This window comes from Chaetura pelagica, unplaced genomic scaffold (assembly GCF_000747805.2).
Source record: "Chaetura pelagica isolate M959 unplaced genomic scaffold, ChaPel_1.0 scaffold278, whole genome shotgun sequence".
NCBI lineage: Eukaryota > Metazoa > Chordata > Aves > Apodiformes > Apodidae > Chaetura > Chaetura pelagica.
This window is the reverse complement of record NW_009954497.1, coordinates 877,561-897,400: the sequence shown is the minus strand read 5'-3', so window position 1 is coordinate 897,400 and position 19,840 is coordinate 877,561. Positions and strand designations below refer to the sequence as shown.

The 19,840-nt window shown below is 37.0% G+C and overlaps 1 protein-coding gene across 1 annotated transcript in view; it reads left to right on the top strand.

Annotated features, from left to right (window-relative positions):
• Positions 1–19,840, top strand: part of CRIM1 (cysteine rich transmembrane BMP regulator 1 (chordin-like)) — a 175,396-nt gene that overhangs the window by 137,528 nt on the left and 18,028 nt on the right. Inside the window, exons 10-11 of the mRNA XM_010004603.1 lie at positions 5,886–6,014; positions 18,525–18,681. Of these exons, the coding sequence (XP_010002905.1) occupies positions 5,886–6,014; positions 18,525–18,681 (286 nt within the window). The remainder of the gene's footprint in view (positions 1–5,885; positions 6,015–18,524; positions 18,682–19,840) is intronic.

Below are 19,840 nucleotides of genomic sequence, written 5' to 3'. Positions count from 1 at the left end.
GAAAAAAGCTTCCCTGTGCTATACACTGAAGATGTGTTTCCATGTTCCAGCCTTTTTAATATTATGCACAAGGAATTAATCTCTGTTATCTGACTGTCTTTAGTTCAACTACTGTCAAAGTTTGAGGATTGGTGACTGAAGCAGCAACAAAAATGCTCTCGATCCCTTCCCACCCCCACCCAGATAGGGAGAAGAGAGAGAGTATAAAGGAGAGACTTTCTGGATTGAAAACTAAACTAGACAGCTTTAATTAAATACTAATGATGAAATAAAATATGTACAATTACATACAAATGTGTTCAGGAATGTGCAAAACCCTATTGCCTCCCTCCACCCTCAGCAACTCCCCCGGCATCTCCTGAGCTGTGAGCAGCTCTGAAATGTCCCGGAGCTGCTGGAGAGAATGGCAGAGCAGACAGGAGCTGAGGGGAGACTGATGAGGGTCAGGAACACAGGGGCCTAGGGGTCAATGGTAATGGATAGACAGAGTCCTTCCTGGACACTGACCATGGATGAAAGAGAAGGGAAGAAGAAGCTGAAAGGAAGTTGACTTCCATGATCCCTGACCTTACACTGAGCTTACGTAGATATATGGAATTGAATACTTTGGTCAGTTTTGCTATCTGTCTAGTCCACTCATCCCTACAGGGGGGGTGCAGATATGACTCTTCGACTCCTTTAGCATCTGAGGTCACAGAGTAAAGTGTCATTGATGTCTCAGCAGTAACATAAACTTTCCAGCATTATCAGTCCACTAGCTGGAAAACATGCTGCTAATTTAAAAAGAGCTTACTGAAGAAAACTAAAAACAAAATCAGTAAAAAGAAAATTGGCTTCATCCTGGCTCAAACCAGGACAACTACAGACTGATTCACATTAACTAGATGGGAAAATGAAAGAGACAGTTGAGAAGTTGTAGTATTGAGCAGTGAAACGTACAATCCCACTTCTCACTTGTGGGAGACTACATAATCTTCATGTTTAAATTTAGGAATAGTTTTAGGCTTCATTGTGCTGCATAAATTAGATTGGTGTGTTTGAAAAGTTCATGTGTTCCTGTTGGTATGCCGAAAATATCTTGATTGTAATTTAGCCTTTCAAAAATTGTAGAATCATAGAATAGAGTTGGAAGGGACCTCAAAGATCATCACGTTCCAACTTGATGGAGGGGACACCTCCCACTATATCAGGCTGCTCAGAGCTCCATCCAACCTGGCCTTAAACACTTCTGGGGATGGGAAGCATGTGTAGTAGTAAAAATAAAAATGCACTTTTGCATGCTTTTTTTCAATTTTTTTTCAAATGTTTTTTGTTATACATAGGAAGAAATCACTGTCAACTTCATCTTCCAGTTCCATGAGCATAATTCTCCAAATAATTCCTCAAAATATCTTTATTAGAATATACTGTGGTTTTTTTCTGTAGTAACTATGAAAAAAACCATCTGAAGTTGTTTTTAAGCATGGCAGTAATAAGTCAATATGCAAATACTGAAAAAATACAAAGTACCAAATAGTATTTCAGTGGGTTATATGTGTTTGAAAAGAAAGAACAAAACAACTTCTATCAAGTTGTAATTTCCCATGTCCATATTTGTGTTCATTGCCTCTCATCCTAGCCTGGAGCATCTTCAGGATGAGCCAGGCCTTGTCATCTTTATACTCTCCCATTAAGTAGTGGTAAAAGCAGTTGGATACCCCACTCAGCCTCCTTCTCCCAGCTGAGCAAGGCCTGGTCTCTCAGTCATGCCTCATTTGCCACCAGCACCAGCCCTTGACTAGCTTGGTGGCCCTGTTCTGTACTGGAGTGTGTCTTTCTGAAATCTTCTTGTTGAATGAAAACTTCAGTGAGCAGTTCATTTTTAACATTCAGATAAACAGTAGAAGTCAACAAGATTGCAATAAATTGTCTCTTGGGGGGGGGGGGGAGTGTGTGTGTGTTTGTTTGTCTGTCTTTATTTATTTAGTTTTCCAGGGCTTCAGCAATCAATTATCAAGTTTAGGTTTCTTATCTATTTGATCCAACTGTGTGCATAGTAAAATTCTGATCCTAAGAAATTCTTTTCCTCCTGGTTGCACTGAAATCTGGATGCATCGGTTTCTCTCCATTAGTGAATATTTCAGCTGAGCATTATCTTAAGACCTCAATACTCATCCAGGTATAACAAGATCTGTGTCTCCTTTTTGTAATACGAGCTGTGTCATATCAGTCGTAGAAGTGGGAGGTCTCAAAAATGAGTAAATCACAGAAGAGGCCTGGGGATTGACTGTGTCATATTATGAAAGTGTCCTGGGTAGAAAGATGCCATTGAAGCTATGGTCTTATTCCACCTTGACAATTTTTTTGTTTGGTTTGGTTTTTTGTGGGTTTTTTGGCACATCCAGTTTTTGGGTTGGTATTGATACTATAGGCTCTGTAAGGTCAAAGATAGCTCTACACATTGCTTGGATGTCATTGTCTTCCCTTCTTTCCTCTTAAAGGCGGTTTGATTTCCAGATGAGATGAATGACACTCAGGGTTTTGATCATGTACCGTAGTATTTTCAGTGGACCAGTCAGACTGATGGACCATCAGTGGCTGAAGTATCCTCTGTGGATTTCAAAATGTTTGAAGTTGATTTTAAGTAAACAGCAGTGTAAAACATTAATTCAGATATTTTTATCAACCTCACAGCAGGCAAATTAATAATCTCCTGCACTAAATTTCAGCACAGAAAGTGTCAGTCTCAGAGTACTTGGAAGCAAGATGTTCTGATCTGCTTTTAACCTTCTGTGTAAGTACTTGACATCAGCAAAATCTGTGCTCTATTGAAAATCCATTTTTTCCATCCAGACTGTATTCAATCCACTTTCATATTTTCTTCTTCTCTCTTTCTTTCTACAGTATAGTTTTATTGTTGGTAAAGCACACAGACAGAAACAGCACCATTTTTCCCACCCATTGTCTGTACATTTGTGCACTGGATCTTTTCTTGTGCCGTTTCTACCAAGAGCAGCAGTGAAAGCCTAGCTCAGATCATGTGGTGGTACATGCTTTTTGAAGCTTAGCTCCTGCTTGCCTATTCAAATAGCCAGAAGCCTGGCAGAGCAGAGCTGGCTTTATTTGTTGAGTCTTGTCTAGCGAAGTGAAAAGAGCTGGGGGTTTTTTTGGTGGCTTTTTTTTTTTTCCCCTGGCTGCATTTTTGCACATGTGGGGGTAGGGAATGAAATTATTTCTTTTGTCCTCTACTTGCAGCTCATTGAGAAGCAGGCATGCATATGAAATTACTGTATCTCAGGGCTTACCTTTAGGGACAGGAGGGAGAAAATACAGATTTGTAAGCTTGTCTAGGAACACTGAGGATGCTGAGAGCAAACACAGAAGTGGGAGGTAACAGAATAATAAAACAATGGGTAGAGGACTAATAAAAACCTTTCAAATTAATATGTCAGTTGAATTTTGTCCCTTGTGAGAAATACCACATTACTGGAGGTGACAACAGGGAAAAATATTGTGTGGGTATGTCCAAAACAAGAGAGCATCAAAACACTTAATACAGGTTTGAAAAGTCACCACCAAAATACGTAACAAATACTCACTGGGTTTTTTCCTAGATTTTAAATTACACCTGCAATTATTGAGAAATTGTCTTGAGGGATGGACTTAAGTGATGGGGGGTTGCAACAAAATCCCGATTCTCTCTAGATTTTGTTTACACCCAAGTGGGTCAGTCAATACTAACCTGCATCTCAGCTTTCAGTGAGTGTAGTGGCATTTTAAACTACAGATTTTACCTAACAGTTCTGCAGACAGATGGTAAAGCTAGTGTCTCCTTCAGTTCTTCAGCTCATGTTACTATCTGTGAACAGGGTAGCATTAATGATTCATATGATTTGTAGTGGTTTTAACTACCAGTGAGTATAAGCATTACTGTGGCTTTTTTATCATTTTAATTGTAGGGTTTGGGCTGGCTGATCAGTAACCTTCAGGGTAACTCTTTTATTCTCATCTTTTGTATGTCTAGGGTGTTTTGGTTAGAGAATGGAGTGAGCTAGGAGAGGAGATTTTCAGAATGGGCATGAGATGCAAAAAATCAATTTGTTTGCAGAACTAGTTTATATACTCTGAACCCTAAACAGGTGAGGTTAGTTACTGGAGTTTCATTAATGTATATTAATATATATTCTCGATGGTTTGTTACTAATGGTTTGTTAAAGTTGCAAATGTTGAAGATTAGACATGATTATGGTTTTGTTAGGCAGTTTACTGAATGAACTTGAAAAGAAATATTAATAATTCACTGATATAAAAAGATGTTTGGGAATCCGTGGATTCTAAAATACATTGTGTATTACAGTTACTCTTCCATACTACAAGTGCAAACTTGGAGCTGTGAAATGAAAAATTCACAGAAATGTATAAAACTTCCCCTTTAGCCTAAAATCCAGTAATCTATATGCAACTCTTAAAAAAATATCTGGGAAAGTTTTAATTTAAATTGCAAGATGTTTGAGAGGTCTACAGAGACCTTTATACAAATTTCTAGCTTGTATTTGAACAAAGCTGTTAGTAGTGTTACATATATATATATTTGTATGAAGGGTATAGCTACTTTTACTGCAAAAATTACTCAAGCAACTAAAATTTAATGTTACCTTGAAACTTTCAGCAAAGTAAGGAATCTGAACTATGACCTCTGAGGTGAGTTTGAAGCCATTTAACTTCACTGTAGTGTCTTTCATGCAGTTTTTCCCTCCAAACTCCATACTTAGCTGACCTGTTTTTAAAAGGATTAAAAACGTTCAGCTGCTGTATAAACTGTTGTGAAGGGAAGTGTAGGGTTGGGGAGAAGCTATGAGAGCTGGAAATTGTCAAAGACAATGCGAGCAGAAAAGCTCCTTCTTGTAATAGGAAAATTGTCACTTGACTGGAAGGCATGGGTACAAAATCTGCTAGCTGGACATGGAGCCAATAGGAACAGAAATTTGTTTTTTTTGGTTAACAGTGTATACTTCTAACAACTTAATCTACATTGAGTAGTATTTTACCTTTAGTCTGAGAGTAAAAACTAGCTGCCGTAAGTAAGGATGGCAAAATCTGACTTAAAATGTATTTGAACTTCATGTAGAAAAACATTAATACTTCTGGCTACCATATGTGTTAAAACAATTTTCATACTGTAATATATTTAAATGGTAGCCAAAGGTAAGCATTATATTGTTCATAAATAGCTCATAATTGACAATTTCCTCAACTTCAGAAAACATAATCTGGTAGTGAAAAGTATATTCTAAGTTATGTTTTCAATGAATAGATACGTTAAATGGTTTCCAGAGATCTTTCACATGCAGTGGATCTTGCATTCCCTTTTGGTATTCAGAATCTCTTCTGCTTTAAATTTCAGTAGAAGTGATCTTATTCACATAGAGAAAGATTTGATCTACTGAGTCACATGCTTTGGTTTACAGCTTGGTAGTATCTATCAGCTGAGCTTTGGAGAAAGTTTCTAAAGTGGAAAAAAAAAAAAATCAAACAAAAACCTACTTAAAGTTTTGATGAAATACTTTTGGAGTAAAGTGGGCAAAATAAGTATTTTGCATTAGGTTTTAAGCTGCGTTTGCGGGAAAGCTGATTTCATAGTGAACAAAAAAATGTAGTAATTCTTTCCTGTTTCCACATTTCAAAAATTTTATGCTGCTTTATACTCTTTGTGATGAGTGTATATTACTTCAAAGCAAAGTCGGTGTCTTCAGTTGTTTCAGAAGTGCCAAGAACGTTAACCAATCAGAAGCAAATTTAATTAATTTTGTTCTCTTCATTATTGCACTGTGTATGCCTTTTTGTGAACTTAATTAAAATACTCAAGTCATCTCAAATTTATTTCCTTATATTTTTTTTGCCTTCAGAACCAACATACATCACAATAGGTCCACCCACCTGTGAGATTTTGGTAAACTGCACTTTGACTGAAAAAGACTGTATCTACAGCTTCAAACTGGACCAAAATGGTTGCCGCATTTGTCAGTGCAAAACTAGTGAGTATGCAAAAATACAGTGGCTTCTACCTTTTGTATCAAGCTGTATCTGAAAATGCTTGGATGCTGTTTTTTCCATTCATGACGTTGATTATATGTTGTGTTAGTATGTGTGTGCTTGATAGTTGTTATCTTTTAAGGATAAATTCCTGGTTTCTGACATTGCTTGTTTGCTTGCTTAAAATGTGTTTGGAGGAAAACATGAAATGTCTGACTTCAGGTAAAAATTAACAGCTAGGTAGAAAAGGTAACACTTAACATTCTTTCAGACTTTGAGAAATCTAATAAGATTTCCACATATCATTTTCTTCTGTGTATATAAAGAGTGTAAGAGCATCTAGGTTTGTGCACTTCAAAACCACGTATTGCTATACAGCCTGTTTTCAACTTAGCTATTTTCCCTCAAAACTTACATTTTGAGGATAACTGTTTGAAAATTATATGCCGGGGCAGGGGGCATCTATATATGATTTTATTTCTATAACATATTATTGGTTTTGTATTCTTACATTTCTGTTATATATAGAAATTGTATGTCTATAAAAATACCTTCATTAGTATTTCTGCAGGCTTTAACATCTATTTCTTCCCCATGGAAAATCACTGTGCCTTGTTAGAACTTCACATGTATCAGTGAAGCGGCAATAATATATTTTCCGAATGTTTCCTTAAGAATTAGATGATTACAGATTAAATACAAACAAGGTTCTGTTGGTTGTTGGAATTACCTAACAAAGGACACCTGCACTAGTCTCAGATGCAGGGTGCATCATTCTGGCTGACAGCCCAGCCTTGGAGTGGATTTAAACTCTCTTCATAATTTTATTGTCGTTCTGCATCTTCCTTGTAGCGTCTGAGGCTTTCACAACTGAAGTATTACTCTGTTCTTCTTCTTTTTATTTCAGTCTACCCATTTTCAGCCATTTTCTAAACCAGTATGACTATTTTAGGGATCCCCAGTAGAAATGGTCAAAATAAAACTCTTAATTGGCACAAAGAGTTTTAGGTGTGGATCGGTGCTTTGCTTAAGGATCAAGAAAAGGGATTGTTGTGTCATTTTAAACTTCTTTTCTGGGGAAACATGCATTTATGTTCTTTCCACAAGGTAAAGGACAGGACATCTTAATAACAAGTAAATATTTGACAAGCATCATGCCAATACAGAAACAACACCTTTGATTACAAGTTGTATTCACTGCAAAGGCAACTTTCCATAGACTGTATCCAAACTACTGCATACATGCCTTACTTGGTTCTTCTTGATGACCAAATTAGAAGTGTGAAGTTCTGCTTCTATCATTGTAATTTAATTTTCCTTCCTTTTTTACTGTTGTTAAATTGATTGAGGAGTTAGATTCAAACAAGATGGACAAATTTGGCAAATGTAATTATCTATGCCCGTGAGTGCAATCCTTCTCTCCAGTTTGGTGCACAGGATACCCATCACCCCAGATTACCAGACTGCTCATGTATACACACCACATCCCAGGAAGTCTCTGGTTTTGTTTGGAGTGTTTCTGATTAAATAGTGCTTAAGAACCTCTTCATGGCAATTTTTCTCTTGCCAGATTTGAAATTATTTCTCTTGAAATTATTTTAATTTTGCTGTAGCAGACTGTCTGGAGCAACTTAATAGTATCACTTGTCTGTCTTCTTTTTTGTAGTTAAATAGCTTGAAATGTAGAGTGCTTAAAAATCTCCTCAGTCATTCAGAGAGCAGAAACCTTTATTTTCTAAAGAAGTGAAGAAAAATAACAGCTTGAAAGTCTTCATCACTTGGTGGTTATCAGTCAAGATGACAGAAATAGAGTTTTTCTGTAACGTAATAGAATTTTCAAGTAGTGTCTCATTTTCAAGGCTCTAGGCAACTGAGCGTGTGAGCAGTAAGAAAGGAGTTTAGGTCAAATGCGCTGAAAATGTACTGGACTGGTTCTCTGCCTTTTGAGATCCTCTATACTGCCATGTCCAAACCAGTTCAGTTGCATTTTGGTTTTCTAAGAACGTGAGGGTGTGTATTACCTTTAGCTCACATAGACTCATGTGGACTTTTGGGAGCAATCTTTATACTGCAGCCACTTGTCACCTGCTGGTCTAAGTTGCTCAACTGAGCCATATTTAAAGTGTCTGAGTAAAGGAGGCCCACCTGCTCCCCAGTACTATTTGGAGTCATAACATCCTAATTCTACCAATCTCTGTCCAGTAATGTTTCCTTTTTTGCTAATTTCTCTTTAGATGTCTCTGCTGAAGATTTGTTATATTTCAATATATTTCAGCCAAAAGAAAATCAACTTGACAAAGTGTAAGAACATAGAGTAAAGCTGTAAACTGTTCCTCATTATTGCCTTCATTTACATTGCTGTAGCCAGAAATCAGTACAACACATTTATTTGAAATAATGATCTAAGTATGATATCATTAAACATGTTTGATGCTTTATTGTAATTCAGTTTCAAGTTTATTCAGCTTGACTCAAGCTTTCTACAGAATAAGACAGAAGCAAATCATGAAATGTGTAGAATACAATTTTAAAAGTAGTTTCAAAACTTTGTCCTTTATTCTTCCTGTTTTTGTAGTGAATGCAAAACCATGCTGTAACAACATGCAGTGAAAACCTCCATGCTGTATAGTAAAATAAAATTTTTAAAAACCACAAAAAAAACCAGAGGCAGTCCACAGTTGTAAGATAAGGGAGGGGAAAAAACTACCATTGGCCAAAGACTGAGCACAGATAGATATAAGGGGTAGAGTAGTAGGTAGAGGTGGAACAACAAATAATGAGGCAGAAAGAATTATCATACGGACTGGGAGAGGATAGAAGCTAAAGCTTCTACATGAGCATAAAAGAAAACAATGTAATCCAGGATATAGAAAAAAACACTGCTAAGTACCAAGAATAAAACTAAAAAAGTAGGAAAAGCATGGAGGCAGGGGAAGTAAGATGATATGACACAAAAACAAGAAACAAGGAGAAGAAGTAAATAAGCAAAAAATTGTTACTTGTAAGGTGCAGCAATTACTCTTGTGTTTTAAGTGTCTAGGCCTTTGCTTTCATAGGGCTCACTGAATTGTATTGAAGTCTTTAGAAGGAGGAGTACATGAGGGGAATGAAACAAAACCAGGGATCAGCTGTTTGTGATGTCCGTGAGGGCAAGACTCCTGTTGATCCAAAGACTAACAGGCACATTGAATAATTCTAGCTGATTTCAGTAACATAGAATTTAAAATCTGATAGTTGCTGCTGAACACTAAATCATTCTTCAGTGAGAATCTGCAGTGAGGGACAGTGTTTCATCGTGCCTCGTGTATTCCCTGCGTTGTTTTCATGAAAGAGAAAAAGGCTTTAAAATCTCTCCTACAACTTAGACTGTTGCATTTTATCCCGAATGAATTGCATTTGAGGTTCTGTTCAGGGTATAATTGTATGGCTTTAGCATTTTTAAACTTTTTAGATCTTACTAAAATTGAATGAAATCAGGGAAATTCTGTCAATGTAGTATTTTTTTTCTTCATTTAGAAGGCTTACCTTTGCAGTTTCATGATGCAACTGTCATGCAATTTCATTACTGCCAGACTGCCTATGGAGAGGCACAATTGTAGAAGACTGAGATGAGTTGTTTTCCCTGCACATCATAGTGCCTCACCATCCACTCTGTGTGGTGTGATATCTTTAATCTGTCAAGGCAAACCATGCAATCCCTATTCAAAAATTAGAAATCTTGGTATTTTACGTGTTTGCACATTTTCCTAGTCAAACAACCACCCCTTTCTCCCAAACACATGCTGTGTAGATGTATTGGATCTAGATGATCTTTATGGTCTCTTCCAATCCAAACCATTCTATGATTCCATGAATATTTTTGGAAGAGTGTTGATACCTTTTCCTTAAATGAGAAGAAAATGTATTCTACCACAGGCTTATAAAGGAGGTGATGCCATTCACTCTATACTCTGCAGCATGGACATCAATATTCTGGCAAGTCACACCATCTCCCTTTACAGCTTATGACGTAGAGCGGAATTCTGACATGGAGTTTGAGTTTGGCAGTGTGACATTTGATTTAGTTACGTAGACGTTCAAAGGCAAGATTGAAAGGTTGAGAAAAGTTAGGCAGGTGCATCTATGGGCTCTCTATAAATAGCAGTAGTTCAGAGTCAGAAAAGTGTATGGAGTGATAGGAAAAAGCCTAAGAAAAACTTTGCAGTGACTACCATGGAAGAATACATCTTATCATTTTTCTAAGTGGTAATCGTTCCCTAGTTAGAGTTTGGGATGGGTTTGACTAACATTTCATTCTTCCTGGCTAAAATGTGAATATTTAACTCCTTCATTCCTGTAAATACTCCATACTCAGGGGTGTGTTCTGAACGCTTCAAAACTCTGTGCTGATTTTGTCCATTTAAAAAAAAAAACAAACCATAGAATCATAGATCAGTTTGGGTTGGAAGGACCTTAAAGATCATCTAGTTCCAACCTCCCTGCCATGGGCAGGGACACGTTGCAGTAGATCAGGTTGCCCAAAGCCACATCCAGCCTGGCCCTTAACACCTCCAGGGATGGATCATCCACAACTTCCCTGGGCAACCTGTTCCATTGTCTCACCACCCTCACACTAGCCTAAATGTACTCTCAGCTTAAAACCATTACCACTTGTCCTATTGCTACATACCCTTGTAAAAAATCCTTCCTTAGCTATCCTGTAGGCCCCCTTCAGGTACTGGAAGGCCCCTATAAGGTCTCCCTGGAAACTCCTCTTTTCCAGGCTGAACAGCTGCAACTCTCAGCCTGGCTTCATAGGAGGGGTGCTCCAGCCCTCTGATCATCTTTGTGGCCCTCCTCTGGACTTGCTCCAGCAGGTCCATGTCTTTTCTGTGTTTGGGGCTCCAGAACGGGACACAGTACTTTAGGTGGGGTGTCCTGAGAGCAGAGCAGAGGGAGAGAATCACTTCCCTCGACCTGCTGGCCACAGTTCTTTTAATGCCACCCAGAACATGGTCTGGGCTGCAAGAACACATTGTGGGCTCATATTGAGCTTTCCATCAATCAACATCCCCAAGTCCTGCTCCTCAAGGCTGTTCTCAATCCATTCTCTGCCCAATCTGCATTTGGCTTGGGATTGCCCTGACCCAGGTGCAGGACTGTGCACTGGGCCTTATTGAGCTTTTTGCAGTTTGCCCAGGCCCACCATTCAAGCCTGTTGAGGTCCCTCTGGATAGTCTCCCTTCCCTCCAGTGTGTTGACCACACTACACAGCTTGGGTGTTGTCAGCAAACTTGCTGAGAGTGCACTCAATCACACCATCCACACAGCCCCAGTAGTGATCCTTGAGGAACACCACTCATCACTGATCTCCACTTGGACATCAAGCCTTTGACCGCAGCTCTGTAAGTGTGACCATCCACATGTGTTATGTTTATTTTGACATCAAACTTCGGTAGAAAAAATAATCCCCCACACAAATCATGCAAAACGTACGCTTCAAAAAAGGAAAAATTGCTGGAAATAGTGAAGGAAAATAGAAATTAGGTAACACTTTCTATTTTAATTACAATTATCTCCCATTGTTACCTTGATTTAGCTACAAATTTCATGGAAAAAAACGATTGTATGAACAAAGACAGTCCAGGTAGTCTCCCTTAGTGCAAGGAAGGTGCATCTTGGATTTTTGAGTAATTTTGTAGACCTGGCAGAAAAACGATGCTGTATTATCCTTCTGTAGTCATGTGAAGAGAAATAGCAATTAGTGAAATACAGCCATGGAAAACTGAGGATGAAGCATGTTTCTTAAAAATTTAAGGCTTAGATCAGAAAGAAAATGCATATTGTAAGTAGGAGTGAAATATTAACCCAAAATACACATGTGGAAAATAGTAGAAGTGGTCCCTGAGGAAGTTGAAATTAGGGTGAACTACTCATGCCAAGTAAATATTATCTCTTTTCTCAGTACAATAAAAGTCTTTGGCAGAGATCTCTTTAAGATTACAACAATGTATTTGGTTTAGTAATGCTTACAATAGATCTAATGCAATGGAAGCAGATAAGAGCTTCACTTGACTTGTGGGGAAAAAAAACACCCAAATGCACTGCTAGAAGGTTTGTTGAAGGTTTCTCATTTTCCATTAATTCCACCTTTGAGATATCATTGCTACAAATCCATTTTCATGAAGTCATTTGTTGTATGTGAATCCTAGAGTTGTTTGGAGCAAGTATCCAAGCGGGTAATTTGCCTTAACAGATTTATCAGATTATTTTTTTTAAACAGGGTTTTCTAGCATCACAGTGCCCAGTCCCTTCATTTTTATCCAGCTATTGTGAATCGTGAGTGAATTCTAACAAAAGGAGGGAGGGTTAGTGTGGATCTGTGGAGGCAATATATTCAGAGAATTCCAGTTACTGATAAGTAACCTAGTTTTCTCCTTCATAAATTTGCCTCCCCAGATCCCCACCCCTGAAGATTAACCAGCAGTAGCAATCCACACCAAGAGGACGGCTGAGGAGTGCTTAATTATAAAGGTACTGTGAAACAGTTCTCCTGATACAATCTAGCCTCAGCGTCAAGAAAATAATGATGGTAAAGGTATGTAGCTAGCTTTGTGTAGCCATGCTACAAATTTTCAAAAAATGGACACCTGCCTGAGCCAAGTTGAAATACCAACATAATTCTTTTCAGGTATCTGTGAATATTCTCTGGCAGTTGTATTTTATCTGTGAACTAGAGAATTGAAAATTGAAAGTATTTTAGCAGCCTGTGCATCTCTAGAATGCATTTTTAAAAGTTCTTACACTAAGATGGCTTTCAGTCTTTACAGTACAATTATCAGTGTGTCCATACATTAAAAAAAAAAAAAAACAAATTGGAGAAAAACAAATATCCCAGCCTAAAAACTTAGAGCTTTTTGTATGGCACATGTATGCTAGAAGAAGTAAATCGAGAAGTCTTTTCTTATTTTTTCAATAAGAATTAGCTGGGTGAACATTCACAAACTGTGTTTTAAAAAGTTTTTACACTAAGATGGCTTTCAGTCTTTACAGTACAATTATCAGTGTGTCCATACATTAAAAAAAAAAAAAAACAAATTGGAGAAAAACAAATATCCCAGCCTAAAAACTTAGAGCTTTTTGTATGGCACATGTATGCTAGAAGAAGTAAATCGAGAAGTCTTTTCTTATTTTTTCAATAAGAATTAGCTGGAATTACAATCAAGCTATTATAGGTTCAAACTCAAGATCTTTTTTAGACCTAAACATACAATTCATGGAATTGAATTTTGTTTACTTTTCAGTTTCATTTTTGAGCAATATTTTGTAACACTCCAAATATTGATAGGTTCATGCAAGGTGGGGGCGTGAGCACTTTGAAATCAGGAATAAATCATGCATCTGATGGTTTGAATTTAGGCCAAAGAACTGTGATTCCTTTGTGATACGTTGCCTCTAAGATACCATACCTGAGAAGGAGAGATTACTTTGTGTCTGAAATATTGGACTGCTGAGTGAATCCTCACACATGCAGAGATTGCTAAGGTTGCATATCCTGGGACAGAATGTTGTTGTTTTATTTGCAGAATGGGCCCTGGAATATAGTAGGTCATGTCAGTATATAACCTGCTCTTACATGCTGATTTTTGTACATACCTTTCTTTCATTTACCAGCCAGTGACTCAGTCTTACAGTGATCAGACAATCTTTTTAAAACAAGAGTTGATGTTAGTGTTGAGAATAAGGTACTTAGTGGAAAAGAGTTATAAAACACCACATAGTTTGTGTGCAGTGTGCTGTATAGAGCTTCATGATATCTTGGAAATCATCTGTTCTTAAGACTTTCTTCTTCAGAGTGTTGTCCCATCCCCCATATCCCAAACAGATTCCCCAATATCATGGTCTTCTGAAACTTTAATATTTGTTTTATTATTTTCTATGTGTGTTAAACTGTTTGTGAGCAGGTAAAGAAAGGAAGAGAAATAAACTACTGTATTTAAAATGAGTTTATGGGCAATTGTGACCAGGTTTAAAAACTTTGGTGCTAATATTGGTTTGTTCGCTAATAAGAGAAGTTACAGAACTAAGTATTTGCTAGAACTGCAGTGTTTGAAGGGGTCAAAGTGTATAAAGCAGTAGCTTTTGCCACTATTGTGAGGTCTAGTGAAAACACTGGCTAGAAACATGGACCTGTTGGTAACTGACTTTGCTGCTGCTTTTGCAGTTGTGGTTGCACATGGAAAATCAATCTGCATGGGCTTGTTGTGTGGGCTGGATTCATTCCTAGAAGTATTCACTGCATGTTCATTCCTAGCAGGAGTCTGTTTTAAAGGTGTCGTTGGTTGACGGCAGACAGCCTTTCTGTGGTTATTGTCCTAGCCTTCTCCTGTACTTAGTTGAGTTGAAATTCTTCCAGAATTTCATGGCATTTCAGCTAATGTCTATCCTCATACTAAAAAACTAAGTATTTGTGGTAAAAATACAGTTATATTAGCCTGAGACATTCAGGAACACATGGTCATCTTCTAAAGTCATATCATCTCAGTATCATTCTGAGATCAACCAATATCCTGTGCCTGAACTCTGTTTGTAGCACAACTTATTGTTTATTCCGTATGGGTGGCACAACCTTACACATTTTCAGTATCATATTTCACCCCACTATTATTATTTTATCCCCCTAAGCCCTCCTGTTACCTTGTGTAGAAGGATTGTTTTCTGTCTTGACACTACCTCATTGATGCATTCTGTATTTCGTAAGAAATATTAATAAAAATATTTCTGCTACTCACAGAGAAGAACTCTATTTTCCAGACAGGTATTTCCCTTAGCAGCACGATGTTTTCCCTTCAATTGGTTTCCTTTTCATAGTTTTGTGTCTGTTGTCATCTTCTATCCCGTAGCCAACCATTAGTTTAGTTCCCCGGGAGATGCCATTAGAACTAATCATAGACATAAAGATGGCTTATACTATATGATCAGAAGCTTGACCCCACTCTGTTAGAGTTACAGTGATGTGAAGATGCATAATGCTGTTCTCTAGAACTCTGACAGGTAGTTTTCCATCTGCGTTAGCTTTTCAAATGTTTCCTATCCTTTCCTTTCAGACTGTCTTGATTACCCCTTGGTACAGTTTTGAAGCAGTTATTAGCCCAGCTAGGACAGGATCTCTGCTCTGCAAATACATTCCATGATTTGGGATTCCAGTTCATTATTATGTTTATCTAAGCAGAGGCAGAAAAAACCCCCAAACAAGTAACCTCCTAATGTTTTGCCACAATAGATTTCCTTAGTTCATTGCAGTTGACTTTCATGAACTAATTCTCTTTATTCATTAGTACTTGTCTTTTGAAATGCAAAGCCTTAGCAGAAAACCTGTTTTTACATATCCTTTTGTAATGAACTTGTGATTATTTTATTAATGATGAATTTAAAGCTATAGTTAAAGCTATAGAAATACTGTCAGGGTAACAATTCCATATTCTGAATTTCATTCACATTTCAATCTTTAGACTTGTGATTTTTTTTTCTCTTTTTTTTTTTTTCTTTCTTCCTTTCTTTCTCTGAGAGCTACACTCTGCTTTCTAAAATGGGTGACTCATTCTGTTTTCTGAAAAAAACACCCAGTTTAAAACCCTGGACTAGGGTTTTCAACATGTAGCTGACATTAACCTGTGTCTGTGTCCCAGTCTTCAATTTGAGACTGTCTGTAATTGTTAAAATGTTTCAGTAGGAGAAATTTAGATGATTGTATATGAACTCAGAAAGCAGAGCAGAATTTACTTTCTGATTTTCATTACAATAACTTTCTTCATTGAGAATTTTTTTCAAAGCTATTTAAAATCAATTTCCACAGCTTGTAATGTCATAATACCTGAAATTTAAGCATGATGAAGTGTTAATTTTAGTAATAATCATCTTCTCAGAAGGAATTGTTTTTATTAGAAAGTCTGTCAGCAGAGATCTGTGGAGATTATTCTGATTTTCTCGTATAGCATTCACATTAGAGTAATAAATTCCGTGATGAAGAGTGGTCTATATTGACTTCAGCAAGCTTTCTCTGTACATTGGACATAGCCAGATTTTTAATGGTATTTTGCATTTTCACCTTCTTTTTCTTTGACCTGTCTTCCATCAGCCTGACGTTTATGAACAGCCCCCTAGACGCTTTATCTCCATAACAAAGTATGTTTCAGAAAACAAGTGGTTCTGATAGATCCAACCTGTGCAATTCTCGGATTATTCATTGATCAGTTCTGAGCATCTGCAGCAGATATCATAACTTAGATAATATCAAAGCTCAAAACTGAAATTATTTATTTTTTGAGATATTCCAGTGTAGGTGTGTGTGCTTTTCAATACATTCATAAAGTTCAAGTCTAACTTTAAAAATCATTACTACCTTATAAAGTTATGCATGGTGAAAAGTTTAGTTAATTTTATTATCACTATATGCTGTCAGGCAATAATTGGGTACAAACAGTCTAGTGTAAAAGCTCATAAATTAAAGGCAAATTCTCATTACTTCAACTTGCTCCAAGGAGTGTTCTTCTTTGTTACACATGCATCACTCTTTACCAGAGAAGAGTTTCAGAGCTTCCTCTGCATTATGTTTTTAAATCAGCATTAGTGCCTACATATTAAAAAGATCTAGTATTCTTAATGTATCAGCCTGAATAGTACTCTTCAAAAACTTTGTAAGACTTCATGAAGATCTTTTTCTGTGTGTTTCTCTCCAACTAAAGCAAGAAGCTGAGATAAGGATTATCAATGCTGTGCGGAGGTTATATCTAAGAGTAAATGCTTACATTTTGTGGCATAAGTGCTCTGCTGACAATGACAACTTCTCGAGGTTGTGAAAGAATCTGTCATTTATTTTTCTGTATTCTTTTCTGAATGACAAAAAAACTTGCATCCTCTTAACTTCAGACACCAAATCTACATAAAAGTGGAGAGGTGGGAGCCAATGAACCTGATGATCTTCATCCTGCTTCAACTGAGAACTGTTGTTTGGTGTAATAAGGCCCTTACGTTGCATTGCACTCGTACAGCCACATTCTACTGCAGAAGTAGACAGTGAATTTGCTAGTTAGCTCAGAGGCTTCAGTTTCACTCTGTCATACAAAGAAACATGCCTCCTTTACCAAATGAGCATTAACCTGGTAGAGAAGGAACAACTTTGCTTAGCCACATCTGTTTAAGTCTGCATTTTGCAGTCTTAAATGCAACATTACAAAAATAGAAGAAAAAACATTTAAGTAAAGCAAAATTCCTTCTGTGGTCTGCCTTCAGTATATTACGGCGTTAGAGACATGAAAATTACCTTTAAATTTTGGATCCACAGAAGGCACAAAATACATCAGTGTGCTGACATCCTCTTTGGATAAATCCTGTCCCTAAGTGTTCATACCTCTAAAGGAAAGTGGTCATCAGCTTGAATGAGGAGCACATCTGGAGGAGCACTCTTCAGCTGCCCTCTGTGTAACTAGCACTTTACAGTGGTGTGGATGTTTTAACTGGAGATCAGCCATCCTATAAGTATCACTCTGAAAGTCAAACCTCTGTATATAACCTGTCATACTCTTCTGTTGAAAAATCTCAATTGTTTTTCCCTCTTTCTCTATTTGGATCTCACTTTGGCTATTGTAATAATGGTCTTTTTTTTCCCCCTGTGTTTTGCATCCCTAGCATAACAAAAATAATTTCCTCTTCTCTCTCACCTGTCCAACTAATAAATGAACTTTGCATCCCAGAGTATGTTAAGAGTGGTCTGTCTGGCATGTCTACTTTCAAGATGAAGAAAAGGAAATTCATAATTCTCAAAATTGTCAATTCCAGTTATAGTGAATACAATGACCATTATTTACCTCTATACTGGAGAAACTGAGATGCCAGCCTTCCACCATCTCCCTTATATCACAGGAGGCTGATAAAACATCATAGTAGTGGACTTCAAGAGACAGGTCTTTAAGTCTAGCATCTCTAAGCTTATATCACATATTGGGGTATTACAGTTATATTTTTTAAAAGGAGGTCTTAATCACCAAACAGTTGACAGCAAACAGCATGAAGAACCTAAGTTTTTTATATATTCCAGCCTTTCAGTTCTATTTAAAATAAGAGGAGAAATAAAGATGCTTCATATTGAAATTAAGAAATCTATTGAATCCATGTAATGTGTTGAAAGTATGTATTATTTTAAATGCTTTATTAAAGGCCAGCAGAGTAAGGGATACTAGACTCCTTTAGCTGTGCATCTGTTCATAAAATCATGTTACTTTAGGGTATCAGGTAGTACTCCTCCAGTTCTTGACTGGAACTGAAGACATCCTGTAGTGTCTTCTCATATGGTTTGGGGTCATTACTAGAGAATTCTGTCAAATATTTTTAAATTAGAACAGTCCAAAGGGAAGGCTTACCAGTATGTAAATAGTTATGAAGTAAAAGAGAACAGAAGATTTGGTCTGCTAAAGATGTGGTTTTCTGGTTTAAATAGTTTTCACGTTGTAATAATCAGCATGTGTCCTTTGCAGGGGAGGAGCTGTGCACTGGCCTCATTTCAGGCTGTTCCTTGGACTGTTCCTTCGGCTTCCAGACTGATGTTCACAACTGCGAGATCTGTCAGTGCCGACCGCGGCCAAAGAAGTGCAAACCCATTGTATGTGACAAGTACTGTCCCTTTGGATACTTGTACGTATTCTCATTCTGAAAGCATCTTTAATACAATCCCTGCACATATTGAAAATATGTAAAATCCAGGCGTAGGTACTTGTGTTTACGTTGTGGCAAAGCAGGGGAAAATGCAGGAAAACAGAAGTGTCGTTACTTGATGTGAGATTAAAGTATTCTTCAAAATCTATTTTGATCAATAGATTAAGAAACAGCAACTAAAAAAAGCAGCTGATTATAAAAGAAAAACATTGCTTAATTTTGGGGTTTTTTTAAGAATATTTGACACGATGAAAAAGCTATTTACAAGTAACATCTCTTGCATGTAGCTTTTTTAAATTTGTTTGCATGTACCAATATGATAGTCTTTAATTTTATAGCACATTTATTTTTTTCAAAATATTTTATTTTCAATATTTTGTATTTCAAAATATTTAATATTTCAGTGTTTTTTAATGTTGGTGGAACAGCAGGGGAGTTATAGTGAGACACCTCTGGTAGTTACTTTACAGGGTTTGTGGAAAACAGTATCATTGAACCACCTTGCAAATTTGTTGAAAACCTGTGTTGTTGCTGAAGTTCTTTCTCCATAAAAGGAAAGATTTGCAATAGTTACTAGTTTGTGGAACAGGTGGTGAAAACTGGGTAGATTTTTTGTCACATAGAAATTTCTTAATAATCTGCTGGCTTCTCTACATATTTTAACAATTACTTTTGATGGGTCCACTCCATGTTACTGCCTGCTTTTCATAGCAGTTTCCTTTTTACTTCATGACAGCTGGTCTTCAGATAATGTTCATGTGTAATTTGTTTTCTTAGGATTTGTAATGAACTTTACTAATGTTGCAGCTCTTAGTGTTTGACAGTAATACTCCTTTAATTTCTGATTCATTTAAGAGTTCTGTTGGACAGTTGTTCATAAATGCTGCAGGCTTTTCTAAAAGTAATCTACAGGGTAGTGTGTCCTTCTCTCAGTATATAGTTTTAATAAAGTTTGGGGTAATCAAAATGTGATTGAACCTAAATGACCAGAGAGGTACCAGAGGTTTTAGAAAAACAGAAATCAAGCTGCATTGTAAGGACGTTGTCACCATCAGCTGCCAGATTTTTTTTAAAAAAAGAGAATACCAGGCCTATATCTTCCTTTAACCTTCATGTTGTTCTTAGCCACAGAGTGGTG